At 36.4% G+C, this 17,197-nt stretch overlaps 2 protein-coding genes across 2 annotated transcripts in view; both read right to left on the bottom strand.

The window, feature by feature from the left end:
* Positions 1-1,030, bottom strand: part of LOC137168337 (uncharacterized) — an 85,189-nt gene extending 84,159 nt beyond the window's left edge. Inside the window, exon 1 of the mRNA XM_067570878.1 lies at positions 773-1,030. Coding sequence (XP_067426979.1) covers positions 773-821 — 49 coding nt within the window. The 5' untranslated portion in view covers positions 822-1,030. The remainder of the gene's footprint in view (positions 1-772) is intronic.
* Positions 1,031-7,864: 6,834 nt separating this feature from the next.
* On the bottom strand, positions 7,865-15,702 carry LOC137168338 (uncharacterized). The gene is made up of 6 exons (XM_067570879.1): positions 15,660-15,702; positions 15,428-15,577; positions 12,400-12,510; positions 10,430-10,603; positions 9,538-9,818; positions 7,865-8,207 (listed from the first exon to the last, which is right to left on the bottom strand). Exons 1-6 carry the CDS (start codon positions 15,700-15,702, stop codon positions 7,872-7,874), a joined length of 1,095 nt encoding a protein of 364 aa, XP_067426980.1. The 3' UTR covers positions 7,865-7,871.
* Between the last annotated feature and the right edge of the window lie 1,495 nt (positions 15,703-17,197).

Raw genomic sequence — 17,197 nt, forward strand, 5'->3', positions numbered from 1 at the left:
TATATACAAAACATTTAACTATCATCATTCTCAACTATCAACAGTCTTTTTACATCTCCTCTAAACATTTCTTCCAAGAAACAAAATATAAAACATCTTTTTCCTATGAAGAAAGAAATATGTCTCTACTTTAATTTTCTATATTCAAGTAAGTTTCTATTGTTTCATTAGTTTAATAAAAAATAAATTAGACAATATAACTCCTAAATATTCAGATAATAAAAACAGAATTTCTGTGTCTGACAATAAAAACAAATGTTCATCACAGTCAGTTTTATAAGAAAGATGATACTGAAGGAATGAATATTATCAGTGGTGGTTAACAGAGGAAATAGTTTTTGTATGACTCTCCTATTACTGTCTCTCACTGTGTGTCTTCGGGCACAATAATACACTGCTGTGTCCTCAGTCTTCAGACTGTTCATCTGTAGATAGAGCTTACTGCTGGAGTCATCTCTGGAGATGGTGAATCTACCCTGGACTGACTGGGAGTAAGTGATAGGAGAACTGTAGGTGCCTATATAAGCAATCCACTCCAGTCCTTTTCCAGGAGCCTGTCTGACCCAGGCCATGTAGTAGTCACTGAATGTGAATCCAGAGGTTGTACAGGTCAGTTTGTGGGATTCTCCAGGCTTTTTAACTGCTGGTTCAGATTCTGTCAAAGTCTGACCATCAACTCCTGTCAAGACAAAAAAAAGAAAACAGTCACTTTCTACATATGTTGGCAACAATTTGAAGACAGATTCAACCCAAGATCTGTAAATATTTTCACCTGTCCAGAAGACAGTTAGAAGCAGCAGTCCTGTCCTAAAGTCCATCATGTTAAAGTGTGTGTCCACTGTTCTCTGTCATCCTACCATCCATCTGCAGTCACATAAATAGAGGAAGATATTTTGCATTGACTCCTCCTCAAATGGAGGAACTGGATCGGACTCGGACCTCAGTTCATGTTTGGTGGAGAATGTATGTTCACTGTGCAGAAATGAATCCTCCAAACTCTTATACTTCTAATCTCCTAAGTTAATTTTGAACACTGCAGTACTGGAAATGCTTGTCAACTGACTCATAAGGATTGTGATTCAATTTTCTTTAAAAAAAAAAGAAAAATGATTCAAAGTTTTCAGTGCTTCTAAGGTACATGATTGTTTAATTATACTGGAACAGAATAAAAGTTAAAAAATAAACACTTTATACTTTAATAAACATATTTCTCTGCAAGTGTCATCTTTGTAAAAGACACCACATCAGGTAACAAAAACACCATAGTGAAAAAAATGTGAATGAGTATAGAGGAACATGTAATATATGCAGATCAATTTTTACATGAATCAATGTGAAAATAGTCTGATGTCAGATAAAAACCAATCCAATCACTTGTGGTCTTTCTTGACATTACTTCTAGTGCACATGATTTATCATGATCAGTATGAGGATCAAACCCAGTCAGTTCTAGACCGCCCTCTAGAGGTTTGAAAGAAGTCGATGTGACCTGTGACACCTCATTTTCTACATGCGTGTTATCAAAAATCTTCTTTTTTTTATTGGTTAATTACTCTGCTCATTTTGTGTGCTTCTTGTTGTTGTCGTTTTTTGTTTTTTTCTTCCTTTTTTTATTGTTTGTTTTTCTCCTTAAGTTGAGGGGAGGTCAGTTGTATAAGCTTGTTGCTTCTTGACCTCTCATGACACATCTCTTAACTTTCATTATCTGGATTTTATGCAGTATGTTTGTGCAAAAAAAAAAAAAGAAACAGAGACATGTCTCAGCATGTAAGAAGACGTGACCTTAGAATTATAAGGTTCTACTTGACATTTTTGGCAAAACTGAATTATACACATTAAACTACTCTTACATTATTGACCCTAAAATTTGAGAAAAATGGAGGTTCTATCAATCAGAAATCAATCTTAAACTTGGTGCCAAGAGGTTTGATCTGCAAAGCACCAATCAGCGCTTGTACTGTATGGGAATATATGAGAATATATGGGAATGAGGTGTCTGTGGCTCAGGAAGATGAGCATGTCGTCCATCAATAAGAAGGTCGGTGGTTCCTCGACTCTTGACTGCATTTTGAAGTGTCCTTGTGCAAGATACTGAACCCCAAATTGCACCAGCATCCTGCCTGGTAGCTTGTCACCATCAGTGTGAGTGTGCGTGTGAAAGGGTGAGTGAGCAGCAGAATATATAGAGCTTTGGTTAAAAGCGTTATATAAACAGCCATTTACCATTTACCATGTAGACAGGAGGACCAATCAGGTTCTGTCTCTTTACCATGTGATCTCACTGCTCTATGACTGTGGTTAAAGGAGCTGAAAATATTATGAATTGTTGCTAAATCTTATGTTTTGAGACCTCCAAACTGATTATTTTATCAGAATAATTATGTATGACACTGATACAAACACCAACTGAGTTGAAAGTCAGTTTTTTATCTTGTTTGAACTCAGTAAGAAGCAGATATTTACCTTCATCTACCATGCTAGTCAGCAAGCTTTCTAAGTTTAATTACTTTATTATCATGTTATTATTAGTGACTTAAGTTGCTATGACAACTTCAAAAATGACAGCATTAAAAGCCAAAATGTTAATATGTAAGAATATGAGATACATTCAGGCTGCTACAGTAGCTGTTGATGCTAACGCTATCTGCATGCTGCTAACTGGGTTTGTGTCTGTTTAATATTATTACTTGAGTCCTGCAGCAGACACAGTGATGACAGTGATGACATTCACAGTTCAGACATTGACAGAGACCCCAGTTTGTCAAAAAAGAAGTAACAAACAAAAAAGTAAATTTGGAAATGCTCTGAAAAGAAGAGCAGCAGACAGACAGCAGCAAAAGACCAACAACAAAACAAACCAAATAAATGGATGGCCATAACATTAACCTATCATACTGTCGAGTTATCAAGGACAGTGAGGAAAATGAGCTACTTCCTGGCAGCAACTCCTATGGTCTGCCCACCAGACTGATGCGGTCTGTCTGATACCCAACGATTTGCACTGTGGACCAACATAGCTATTATACATTTTGATGTGAGACTGGGTTGCCTCATGCCTAAACCTAAGCAACCTAACCAACAAACGAAACAAGTCCTAGCCAATCAGAGGCAGAGTAGGGCGAGTAAATCTGTCGCCATCCTGAGGAAAAATGTTTTGCCTCCAGCATGAGAAGGTTCTATCTGCAGTCTTGCACTAACGTTAGCTTGTAACACTTCCGTCTCCTTGTGGACTTGTGTCTCTCATTGGCTATTGTGGTCCTGCTTGAAAAGTAGTGTCGTAATCATCCGGATTTTAACTCCTAAATATCAAACATGTTTGAAATTATCGGGGCGGCCCTGATGAGTCTGCAAGCAGTTCTGGAGGTTTAAGATTGGATCTGTAAACTCCTCACATTAGCAGATAATCTGGGCAGAACATGAGTGCTGACCGTGGTCCCAGACCAGATTTTTCCTCTGATTGTCTGGAGGGGTGAATCGGGGATAAATCAGCCCAGAACTCCTGTAGTCTGAGCCTGCAATAAGACATCTCCATCTACATAACTAGAAAGACAAGCTGAGTAAATTTTGAGAAGTTAAAGTATTATTATTAGATAATAAGATTAGATATGTTTTAAAATGAGGATTGATGTTTCTAAAATTGAACAGCTTCAGTTATACTGTAGTATTCACATTATAATAAATACATCGGGGGTCAAAGACATTCTTCAATAACAGAAAATATATGTACAAATATTTTAATTTACTCACTGTAAGTATGTATGTATTGTATTTGCTGCAAAAAGAAATACAGTGACAGCAGTCAGGATCATGTAAATAGTGTGAAAACCTAATCTTGCATAAAAGATTTAACGGTTTCAGTGTTTGCAGGTGTTTAAAGGCACAGACATGGAGCCTCGAGATAAACAGCTGCTCAGGAACTGAAACCTGTGTGACGATATGCAAAAAACTAAATCTTGTAACTTAGAAGAAAACTATTTTAGTTCATGCATGATGAAATACTTTCTGTAGCAATAATCATCACATTTTGCCTTTATCTGTGGTGGTTACACATGTGTTATGAATAAAAAACTAAATCAACTATAAAGCAGTTGGTTGACAAAGTAAACACTGTAAAAATAACCAAAACAAATAAATAAATAAATAAAGACACAATTTATGTGAATCTGATCCTGCCTGTGATGGATGTAGCTTCCTTTTCCTCATATTCTGATTTAGAAAACTTTATTGCCTGTTTTATTCTGTGAATGTGGAGATAAGTCAGACAGATAAGTAGAGGTGGAAGACATATAAATGTTTGCATTAACTCCTCTTCACAGGAAGGAGAGAATCAGATTGATCACTGTACTGACACATTTGTAGAACAAACAGGAGTAAGAAAACCTTATTATATTAATCCATTCACCTACTGAACTCTATCACACATTACTGCTGAGAGAAGAATCATATAAGAAAGGAGGACGATAAGGAGGACATGTTTTAGATCAAAAATCCCAGGAAGTGTTTGTTACTGCAGGATTTGTTGTTTATGTGACTTTAATTACACTCTCACAAACACAAGAATAAACAGTCAGATAAGTAGAGGTGGAAGACATCAAGGTTTTGCATTGATCCTCCTTGCAGGGAGGAAACAACTGGATTGGATTTGTCCATCATTTAGACCTGTTGTTTGTTGAACTCAGATTATTACAATGTATAGTCAGAGTCGTGACTCTGCCAAATTAATTAATATTTTTATGCGATGTGAATTTAAAATTTGCCCTGAATTTGATTCAGAAGTTACATTTTTTTGGTCTGATTTTTGATTTGTTGTCAGGAAATAGATTTTTATTGTATTTTTTATTTTTTATTTTTTTAAGTAATAACATTTCAAAAGAAAAATCCCAAAACAGTGCACACTACAAGCAAAAACTGTACTGGAAACAACTACTGGAAAGTTAACCATATACAAAAAAAGGTTTCAGCCAACTCTGAATTGCTGGATACCAGAGTCTCCCCAGAACAAATGAGCAAAATAATTTCTGTTCTTATCATGACACAAAATCTTAGTTTTGGCAAAAATAAATACTTAATAGGATATATGATATGCTGCTTTCCTATCTCAAACAAGGTCTACAAGGTGATTTTCATACTGTACATGAACTGAAACCAATGATTGATTGAACATCTAAACATTGATAAATGCATTGAAGATGAAGAATGAAGATGACGGGTTCTAGTGTGTTTTTTTCTCCAGCTCACAAAAACAGGAAAAAAAACAAAAACAGGAAGTTGGTTGATCATTAAAAAAGCTTAATTTTCTATAATTTTACATAGACATGATACATGATACATGTCACAGGGAAGCCCTGTGCCCTTAAGGCACATATGCCACACACACACATGCATCAGCAGCTCTCTCCTCTCAATCTTACTGTTGGTCAGAGATTTTTATCCCAAAGTTTGTTTACTTAGTGTGTAGGTGTTTGCTAACATTGACTTGCATTGACAATGCACACATTTAAAATGTTGTGGTAAAAAAGAAGACACATTGTAGTTGTGTTATAAGTACTCAGTTTATTGAGTTTAAATTGTGCTTCAGCTATTTTCTCTGCTGTGCTTTCTCTTCCTCTGTCAGACAAGGAACTGGCAAACTGAAGCCAGTGCAGTTCATCTGGTTAAGTAGAGGGGTTCTCAGGGGAAGAGACTAAGTGTGGTAGAGTGGGAGGGGTGTTTTGCCTCTTTTGGGGTATTTGACTGTTAAAGTACTCTTTTTAAGGAAAAACACATTTTAGACTAAACTTCAATGAATTTCTATTTGACAGTATATTGTTATTTAACACTGCTGTCCTCGTTAGTGTTTTGTAAGAGATAATTGATATTGTTCTCTTGAGTAGGTGGAGTCCACCTGTATAAGAGGGAGAAGTCTGGGATGACTCGAGGCTTTTCTGGTCATACAGAGACAGACACAGCTTCAGTCTGCAGCTCCTGCCTTGGGCCTAATCTCAGGGGGTATAATCAAAGTGCAGTTTAGAGTTGATTTCTTTTTTTGTGTGTATTCTCCTATTTTTGAGAAAAGGGTTATTTTTTTTACTTTTGGTTAATTAGGTTTTGGTTTTTTTTCCATTTTGGCCAGATATTCATGTCCACTGTAAATATCTGCAAAGGACTCCACTGACGGCAAATAAAATTCACTTGGACTGCTGAACTCTGCCTGTACCTCCTCATTTTTTGTACCTGGCTGCTCGGCCAACCCTCACAATACATGACACCATGAAGGCTGAAGAGAAGTGATTCAGTGAACTTACTAACACTGTAGTTATTCAGATTATAATATATTGTTAATCTTTTTAAATGATGAAGTTATGGAAAAGACATGACTTTTGGGGGTTTCACTGCTTCCTTTTAAAAGCAAGGTGCATGTTGAAATGTTGCTGTTATTCGTTCCTCAATATTCTACATAGAGACATTATGAGTCAGAGAAATAAGAGACTATTTAGCAAAAGCATTGACTTGTGCATTTTTAGCTGACACCAATCTCTTTTAATACATGATGGTTTAAGGTTTAATAATGTCTAGTAGTGTAATCCATTTATTCCATAATGTCATATATCAGTGATTATAATGTTCTAGTATCTATATTATTGCATCATGCAATCAGTGTTTTTTATTACTCTTTTTTTCCACATTCACTCAGTCTATGAGATTCTCCAGACCTTTTAACCACTGATTCAGACTCAGTCAGTGTTTGACCCTCAGCACCTACAGAAAGTTAAACTGCTCATTAGCTACGGTCATGCAGCCATAATTTCTTTATACCAGGTTTGTCAGAAAAACAACGGTTATCCAGACTGCACAACCATTGACTCTGGCTGGATGAGATCAATACTGTACACACCTTTGGAAAGAGAAATCAACATTATCTCCATCATTCAGTGTTTCTAATGTGTTTATTAGTGTGAATCCACTGAAAGCTCCTCACAGGATCCAGCTGCCAGCAGCAGCATCAGAGCTACAGAGATAATGGTTGATGTTGAAGCTGAACTGATGTGAGCTCTTCTGTCCTCTCACTGACACACACACACACACACTTCACTTCCTTATGAGTCATATTTATTTACATGTCGTTGAATTAATATTTATCTATTTCTTGTTACTTCTATTCATCACGTTGAGGTGAAGAGTTCAGTCTTTCTTATCAAGTGTCCAGACTGAATATATAGTGTGCACTATGATACATTGTTAATTTAGTGAACTTAAAATGGTGCTATGATTTTATTTTAAATGAATTACCATTTATTCATGTATTATTGTAGATGAACTGATTTTAGTCTAATACTGAGTGTTGTGTAATAATGGATAAAAACACATTATCATCCACAAAAAACATTAATAAATAGTTATCAAAATCTGTCTTTGGTGAGTCTACTATGAATGAATTGAAAGTTATAAATAGTCTCACATGGAAAAGGTTATGTATCTGTAATTTTAATTAAACATTTATTACTGTATATGTAAATTCATCATTTGCCAAGTATTCTGCAGCTGTGTGGAGGTTTGGAGTTTTACATAAAATACATTTTTGTTGTATCAGTGTTGCACATGTTTGAAGCCACAGGCATTCAGAGCCTCTAGAGAGCTGCTCAGATACTGAAATTCATGTAAAAAAAAATGTTGCTTTAGGTAAGAAGAGAATTAAAATCTTTCTGAAGAACTGTCGTTAGGATTCTTTGTTTAAAAACCCAATTAGCATATTATTGGTTCCAAGAAGGTGTTTGGGTGTGAAGGAACTACATCATTTTCTTGAACTAACTGAACTGATGACATTATTCATGTGAGTTAAAGGGGGTCTGATGAGTACTGTAGGATTTTGTACAGCTGCTCAACCAACTCAGTCACTGTGAGTGTCGAGCACAATAATAAACAGCAGAATCTTCAGTCTTCAGACTGTTCATCTGCAGATACAGCTGCTCTCTGCTGTTGTCTCTGGAGATGGTGAACCGGCCTTGAACTGACTGAGAGTAGTATTTGCTACTACCATCACTACTGATAGTTGCAACCCACTCCAGTCCTTTTCCAGGAGCCTGTCTGATCCAGGCCATCCACCTGCTACTGAATGACAATCCAGATGTTGTGCAGGTCAGTTTGTGGGATTCTCCAGGCTTTTTAACTGCTGGTTCAGATTCTGTCAGAGTCTGACCATCAACACCTGTCAAGACAGAAAAAAGAGTCTAACATGCATCAAGTTGGTAATACAAATGTAAATATGTCAAATAAAGATCAGTGAAGATCTTCACCTGCCCAGCAGATAGTTAAAAGCAGCAGTCCTGTCCTATAGTCCATCATGTTAAACTGTGTGTCCACTGTTCTCTGTCATCCTCTCTGCAGTCAGATAAGTAGAGGTGGAAGACATCAAGGTTTTGCATTGACTCCTCCTCACAGCAAGCAGAGAACTGAATTGAGCTTTTTAAAATGTGCAATAATAATTTTAATATAAAGTTCATACTCATTATCATTAAGTTTTAATAGAAAAAGTACCTCCTGAACAAATTTTGCTTTGTTTTGTTTTTCTCACAAAGTGCTCATAACATTCAGGATGTCAGGGGGAAAGAAAACCCCAGTAGGAATATAAGTGAAGAAAACTGATGAGAAATATGAAAACATGAAAAATATGTAACTCCTCAGTATATGGATGTTATTAATACCCATCTTCTTTAGTCAATAAAAATAAAATGTCCAATGTGAAACATAAACTCTGTTTCTTGAGTAAAACCAATATCATTGAAAACTACAGTAACCAGTTTGTCTCTCTCTCTGCAGTCGGATCAGTAAAGGTGGAAGACAACCAAGTTGTCTTGGTTGAACTGACTCGTCCTCACAGACAAAACAATGATGGAAGAATTGCAACACCAGCTAAATGAATTTAGATTTAGTTCATCTAAATTTGAAAATTGTACTTAATCAGAATTCTCTTCAAAAGTTGAATTTTGTGTTGCAAGTTTGAGTTACAACCAACTTGTGTTGTTGGATATCAGAGTTTCCCCCAACAAACACATATTTTTAACACTTGCAACTGAATTATCATGACACAAAATAACTTCACTAAAACATGAGATGACACTATGTTTTGTATTTATTAATCTTAATCTCACCCACCGGGAGATAATTTGGGGAAATGCATGTGGTAATGTTACCTCTTGCATGTCTTTTTCATAAAAATAAAAGTTAAGACAAAAAATAACATATTATAATTGATTTTTTCGCCATAGGAATACATACTGTGACATAATACTAATTAAAACATTAAAGTATCTACAGCACCATGAAATCAATTCTTGTTAAAAATAAATGAACAACATATTTTATACTTTCATAATATAGGTTTTTACATTTCATACATTATGGTTTCTTTCTGTTAATTCTTTCCTTTTCATGACAGTGAACTGGTGTTGAAATCATTAGTGGTCTGAGGGCTCCTCCTCTGGTGGCTTCATGTTACAAGTGTTCAGGCACTGAGGGGTTTTTGTTCAGGTCTGCTGATGGTTTGTGTTATTGTGGGTGTCTGGCACAGTAATACACAGCAGTGTCTTCAGGCTGCACATTCTGTCCATTCAGAGTCACTGTGTTGCTGGAAGAGTCTAAGTCGATACTGAACTTGTTCTTCAGTGAATCTTTGTAGAATGTGTATCCAGTACTTCTCATTCCAATCCACTCCAGTCCTTTCCCTGCAGGTTGTCTGATCCAAGCTGTGTAATAGCTGCCAACAGAATAAGAGACCTGACAGGTGATGGTCAGACGTTGACCTGGCTGCACAGTCACTGAGGCTGGCTGTGTCAACTGTTCTCACTTCACACCTGTGGAGGAAAACATGTTGAGTATTGAATCAGTGTAACAACAGTGAACAGTCAGTGTGCTAACTACATTAAAACAAAATGTGAAGTGACAACAAAACCATGTAACAGTACAAGTTTTCTGCAGCTGTGTGGTGGTTTGGAGTTTTATATAAAATACTTTTAATGGTTTTAGTGTTGCAGATGTTTGAGCCTCTAGAGATCTGCTCACATAAAAAAAAAACAACAAAAAAAGTTTTTTTCTTACATGAGAAGATAATTTGAATCTTTGTTCTTTATTATCCTCTCTCAGGAAATGTACTTTAAAAAACAAATTATAGTATCACTGTTGATGTTTGCGTCTGAAGGAATTACATAATTTTCTTGAACCACCTGAGCTGAGAAAATACATGATTCATGTGAGTTAAAGGGGGTCTGATGAGTACTGCAGGATTTTGTACAGCTGCTCAACCAACTCAGTCACTGTGAGTCTCGAGCACAATAATAAACAGCAGAATCTTCAGTCTTCAGACTGTTCATCTGCAGATACAGTTGCTCTCTGCTGTTGTCTCTGGTGATGGTGAACCGGCCTTGAACTGACTGAGAGTAGTATTTGCTACTACCACCACCTTGACTGATAGCTGCAATCCACTCCGGTCCTTTTCCAGGAGCCTGTCTGACCCAGGACATCCAGTAGCCACTGAATGACAATCCAGATGTTGTGCAGGTCAGTTTGTGGGATTCTCCAGGCTTTTTAACTGCTGGTTCAGATTCTGTCAGAGTCTGACCATCAACACCTGTCAAGACAGAAAAAGGAAAATAATCAGTTTCTTTAAGCTGGTAACTTTTAAACAACAACTTCAACTCAAGATCTGTGAAGATCTTCACCTGCCCAGCAGATAGTTAAAAGCAGCAGTCCTGTCCTATAGTCCATCATGTTAAACTGTGTGTCCACTGTTCTCTGTCATCCTCTCATCAGTCAGATAAGTAGAGGTGGAAGACATCAAGGTTTTGCATTGACTCCTCCTCACAGCAAGCAGAGAACTGGATTGAACTTTTTAAAATGTGCAATACTGAAAAGCTTCAACATGATAATGAAGTTTTAATACAAAAAAGTAACTCCTGAAAAAATGTTTTTTATACTGTTATACTTTGTTTTATTTCTTTTATCCTTTATCTCTCTCACAAACTTTTCATAATTCATATTCAGAACTTCAGACAAAAGAAAACCCCAGTAGGCATAAAAGTGAAGAAAACTGATGAAAATACGTCAAAAATATGTAACCCCTCAGTATATGGATATCATTTATCTCTATCTTCTTTAGTCAATAATAATAAAATATCCAATCAGAAATATAAACTCTTTTACTTCGTGTAAAACAAAATCTGAGAAACAAGGAGGATCACTGAGTTTCCATAGAATCAAACACATGAAGCATTAATGTTGGTCTAACTGGAGACTAATAGAAGAGTCTGGTGATTGTTATTTCTGCAAAGTGAAAACACACCTGGAAATCACCTCTGCTTTACATATGATATTCTAATTTCATTACATTTTTTAATTATTTGTTGACTTTACTTACTTATTCAAACAGAAATACAACAACAGCAGCAGGATCATGTTAATATGAAAAGTTGAGTTTGCATGAAAGACGTTGAATGGTTTCAGTGTTTTCAAATGTTTGAAGAAACAGTCACACAGAGAAACTTGGACTTTATAGATTACTGCTGTCTTCTCTCAGCAATGGTTTCAATGAAGCTACAGTACGTGATGGAAGAGTCAGATTTTTAAATTATGTGTATATTATAAATTTTTTCTAATGAAATGTAACTAACTTAAAGCTCAGTCATACATCAGTGGTACTCAGATGACTGTGTGTTGCGTAATTGTGAATTAGTTGACCTGAGGACATTAATAATGTGAGACTGAGAGTCACAAATGACTTTTGTACATTTCAACGCCATGAACATGTCAAACAGTTGTATCAGGCTTTAGCTCAGTACAGGGTTCAAGAAAAGCAGATCTGAGTGTTTCCTTATTGCAAAAGCAAAGAGAGAAACTTGACACTGACCTCTAGTGATTCTGTAAAGGAAACTGCAACTTTTTATCCCCTCATATTATGATTCCACATAATGTATAGACATATTGTTGTCTTAATTTACAGAAATATTTTTTTAAACATCTCTATTATTATTTGTAGTAGTTTTTATTTTCTTTATTTCACACCCAGACAAATGTATCATGAAGTTTGATGTTTCTCATGTTTAGTAAAGAATATTGTTGAGGAACACACAACTTTAAGTAATGCAGAGACAAATGTTGCTGTAATTCATTATTAAACATACTGTATTACTAAATGCTAGCAGCCCAGAAGATGAGTACTGTAGGATTTTGTACAGCTGCTCAACCAACTCCAGCCAGCAGAATCTTCAGTCTTCAGACTGTTCATCTACAGATACAGCTGCTCTCTGCTGTCGTCTCTGGAGATGGTGAACCAGCCTTGAACTGACTGAGAGTAGTATGTGTCGCTACCACCACCACTGATAAGTGCAATCCACTCCAGTCCTTTTCCAGAAGCCTGTCTAATCCAACCCATCCAGTGGTTGCTGAAGGTGAATTCAGATGTTGTACAGGTCAATCGGTGGGATTCTCCAGGCTTTTTAACCGCTGGTTCAGATTCTGTCAGAGTCTGACCATCAACACCTGTCAAGACAGGAAAAAGAGTCTAACATGCATCAAGTTGGTAATACAAATGTAAATATGTCAAATAAAGATCTGTGGAAATCTTCACCTGCCCAGCAGATAGTTAAAAGCAGCAGTCCTGTCCTATAGTCCATCATGTTAAACTGTGTGTCCACTGTTCTCTGTCATCCTCTCTGCAGTCAGATAAGTAGAGGTGGAAGACATCAAAGTTTTGCATTGACTCCTCCTCACAGGGAGAGAGAACCAGATTGGATTTGACCATTAGACCTGTTGTTTGTTGGACTCAGACATAATGTGCAGTGAGGGTTATGACCCTAGACAAATAAATTTGATTTGTGCAGTTTGAATTCATGTAGAGTTTTGATTATGTGTCCCAGTCTACCAGTAAACCATGACAGTGTGACAGTGAGCCAGCATTCACCATATCAGGAACCTTAAAGATCTGGTATTATGGCCTTTTTTTGACTCATTTTTATAAATACCAAGTCTATTTTAAACATATCTGTAACATTTTATTTACCAAAAGTTGTTTAGATTTCTCTAAATCCATCTGTCCTTATAGTCCAGATTCACCTCTGTCCTCCAACAGGCTGTTTCAGAAACTACAGCTACTCCGACTGGCTGGAGGTGTGGCCCCCACCTTCACCCCAGCCAATCAGAATACTACCTAATGAATAATGCAGTTCCCTTATGCCGCATCTTTACATGGAGTAATGGCTGCTGCTGGAAACATGAGACAGTATATTGCAGTCTATGAACTGGAGTCTGATCATGAATACTGTTCATCATGCTGTTGAACAGTTCAGATTTTAACAGGATGTTTCAGAACGGCAAGATTGCATCTAAGTTTCATAACAAAGCAACAGTATTTTTTCGACAGGTCACTAGTTTAGCTTTAGCACAGATATATTAAATACCTTCAGCTGAGTGGAAAGAAACAATGTTTATGAGTGAACTTGTTTTAAAACTTCATCCAAAGATTGAAGATGAAAAAGTTGAAAATCCTCTGAAGTACTGAGTCTTGTTAAGCAGACAGTTGGAACACACACACACACAACCACTTCCCAATGATGGAGGGAAGATTGTCTCCAAAATTGAATTTCAGCCATTCCTGATGTAAACATCTGGACGAAATGCAAACTCCGACTAAAGAGGTTACGGCAGTGGTGGGCTCATGCTAAAGCTTCCTAGCATATTTGATTTGACTTTCTGGTGTGAAGTACAAATGAGTTCTACCTCAACGCCTTCAGCTCTTGAGCCGCAAATTTCAAAATTTCAAATAACTTAGAAAGACTGAGGAGATAGCACAGAGTAATTTTACAGCACAGGAGGTCCTCACCGTCATCCTAATCCATCCCAAAGCTCATTTTTCTTGTTTTCCATGACACCAACCCTTTAAAACTGAAGCAGCAAAATGGAATTCAGCTTTTATTCATTTTATTATTTTTGACAGTAAAAACACACTATGGAGAAACAGGATGACAACATTAGATAGAGTGCAAAAATACTGTATATGAAGAACATAGATCCAGGAAGATGCCAAGCAGCTTCCAGGTGCTGCCAAACACTGGTAGGCCCTGGACCACACAACCTCGTCTCTACCTCAGAGACCTGGAGAGCAGAGACTACACATACAAACAAGAGGCAAAAACTCAGAGATACTGTGCACAGATTAATTATTTTAATCACTATAAAGGTTTAATAAAGTATAGTAGTGTTTAATTTTCACTGTAATATATGTTTCATAGAATATCACTGATTTTAATGTCCAATCTAAATTGATGGAAACAGTTACTGTTAAAATAAGCTTCTAATAGTTTTTATAACTCTTTAGTGGAAAACTTTGTAAGTTGTCTTGTTGAAAAATGTGTTGCCCATACTCATCTCTAGCATTTGGTTCAAGTTTAGGTCAGTTCAAGGCCAAAGGAGCCAAAAAAACAGAAGAAAATCAGGTTTTCAGAAACAGATTGTTTCTGGTGGCTTGACTGGGCAGAAAAATCTCTCTCAGCATGTGAGCTGTTTATGGTGCCATTTTCAAAGGTAATCTTTTTCTCTTTTTTTAGTTTAGCTTTTGAAGTCTTACTGAACAGAATGATGTCAAGGAATATCTTCAAAAAAAAAGTCGATGTACTTTGTAATATATTTATTAAACCATTTCAGACAAGTTGAGATGTACATTAATAGTAAAGGTAATATTACTGACACTTTTTTAACAAAACTGAATATAGTCATGAAATACAATGTTTTCTGGTTATAATTTGTTGTATACATAAGATATGTATATGTTGTATAAATAGGATAATTAAGTTATTCCATTAAATTATTGTCAGAATACTGCTAATACTGGTGATAATGATTTAAAAAGCCATTTTTGTCTTTGGAATTGAATTCCTCTCTTATCATTTTTTCTTTCTTCAAATGAATTAACCCTTCAGTGTTTTTTATCAGGGTTACAGGTATATAAATTAAAGTAAATTATTGTATTATCTCAGTGGATATATGTTCTGAATATTAATTTAAGATTTATTATGTTTTGGACTTTATGGAAACTGAATTATCTGAATTTCATTATATTTTCTCATAAACTTAGTAAGTTGTGAATTTGGAATTTATCAGAAAGCACGATTCAATGCCTGTTTCCTGCTATTGTAACAGTGAACTGGTGTTGAAATCATTAGTGGTCTGAGGGCTCCTCCTCTGGTGGCTTCATGTTACAAATGTTCAGGCACTGAGGGGTTTTTGTACAGGTCTGCTGATGGTTTGTGTTATTGTGGGTCTCGGGCACAGTAATACACAGCAGTGTCTTCAGGCTGCACATTCTGTCCATTTAGAGTCACTGTGTTGCTGGAAGAGTCTAAGTTGATACTGAACTTGTTCTTTAGTGAATCTTTGTAGGCAGAGCCTCCAGTATATCTACTTCCAATCCACTCCAGTCCTTTCCCTGCAGGCTGTCTGATCCAAGCTGTCCAATAGCCGAGAGAATAAGAGACCTGACAGGTAATGGTCAGACGTTGACCTGGTTGCACAGTCACTGAGGCTGGCTGTGTCAACTGTTCACACTTCACACCTGTTGAAAGAAGAAAATGTTTTGTGACAAAATATCAAAATAAAGAAGAACTGCTGACTATGACAAATCCAGTGAGACTCACAAGATCCAGCAGCCAGCAGCAGCAGCAGAGCTACAGAGAACATGATTGGTATTGAAGGTGATCTGATGGGAGCTTCTCTTCTTCTGCTGCAACTGACAGCATGATATCAAGTGTTTATAGCAGACTGTGAGGAAGTTCACTTTGCATAAAGAAGGATACTGACACGCTATAAAAGAAGGATGGACTGTTGTGTCACACATAGTCAACTTGGAATTGTGTTATTAGCATTTATTTTGACACATACAAATGTATTATTTAAAACAGTAACTTAAAGTTAATGTTCTTTCATTCTTCACAAAACTTCTAACACAAGTCAGACAAATGCATTTGAAGTCAAATAAACAGACAATTTAATTTTTCCATTCTGCCTCAGCTACAGAGAACATCAGAGATACACAAGAACATGTCTGAGATAATAAAGCTGTTTTATCAGATTGTCTAACCATCATTTCTCAAATCATATCATATCATTTCTTCAAACCTTCTCCTGTCCTTAATCAGGATCTTATCTCCGCCAGGTGGTCGAGTAATGTACACTGGATTGTCCAAATTTGTAGCCCATTGTACAGGTTCAGTTATTATCTGACTTTCAAGGGAAAAAGCTACAAATTTCTGGCAACAAATTAAACAATATAAAAGTGTATGCACCCTTTCTCTGCTTAAAGAGTTTAAATAAACACTAGTTAGTCCTTGGCTCTAGTAATGCTATGGTTTCAAAATAGATAAATAAGTATAGTTCTGCATTAGTGTTATTTGTAGTAGTATAAAGTAAATCATTATTATTACAATGATACATCTGTTAAGATGGATTAAAACTGAACTGAACTGAACTTAGAACTGTTGTCAGTGATACACGGAGGAGAAAAATAGATGTTTTAAGTCTTGAATAACTTCTTTTCGGTTTTTACTGTTTGTTAATGTGTATGTGCGTGTTTTTGCATGTGACTGTATGGTCCAGCATTTACTCTTTACATACTGTACTGTATTACTCTACTTTATTATTTCCATACAACTGAACACACAAAACAAGTGAGATAGTTAGGGTCTATCAGCCCAGTAAGGATGACTACTGTGGCTCTCGAGCACAATAATAAACAGCAGAATCTTCAGTCTTCAGACTGTTCATCTGCAGATACACCTGCTCTCTGTTGTTGTCTCTGGAGATGGTGAACCGGCCTTTCACTGACTCAGAGTAGTAGATGTAGCTACTGGTCTCACTGATAGTAGCAACCCACTCCAGTCCTTTTCCACCAGCCTGTTTAATCCAAGCATTCCAGTAATGGCTACTGAATCCTGAATATGTGCAGGTCAGTCTGTGAGATTCTCCAGACCTTTTAACCACTGATTCAGACTCAATCAGTGTTTGACCCTCAGCACCTACAGAAAGTTAAACTGTTTATTAGCTACTGTCATGCAGCCATAACATCTTTATACCAGGTCGTCAGAAAAACAACAATGGTTCTTACCTGTCCAGTTAATTGACAGGATGAGAAAAACAACCAAATAATCAGGTCTGATCATTGTAAAAGCACATTGTC

This window comes from Thunnus thynnus, chromosome 17 (genome assembly GCF_963924715.1).
Source record: "Thunnus thynnus chromosome 17, fThuThy2.1, whole genome shotgun sequence".
Classification (NCBI taxonomy): domain Eukaryota; kingdom Metazoa; phylum Chordata; class Actinopteri; order Scombriformes; family Scombridae; genus Thunnus; species Thunnus thynnus.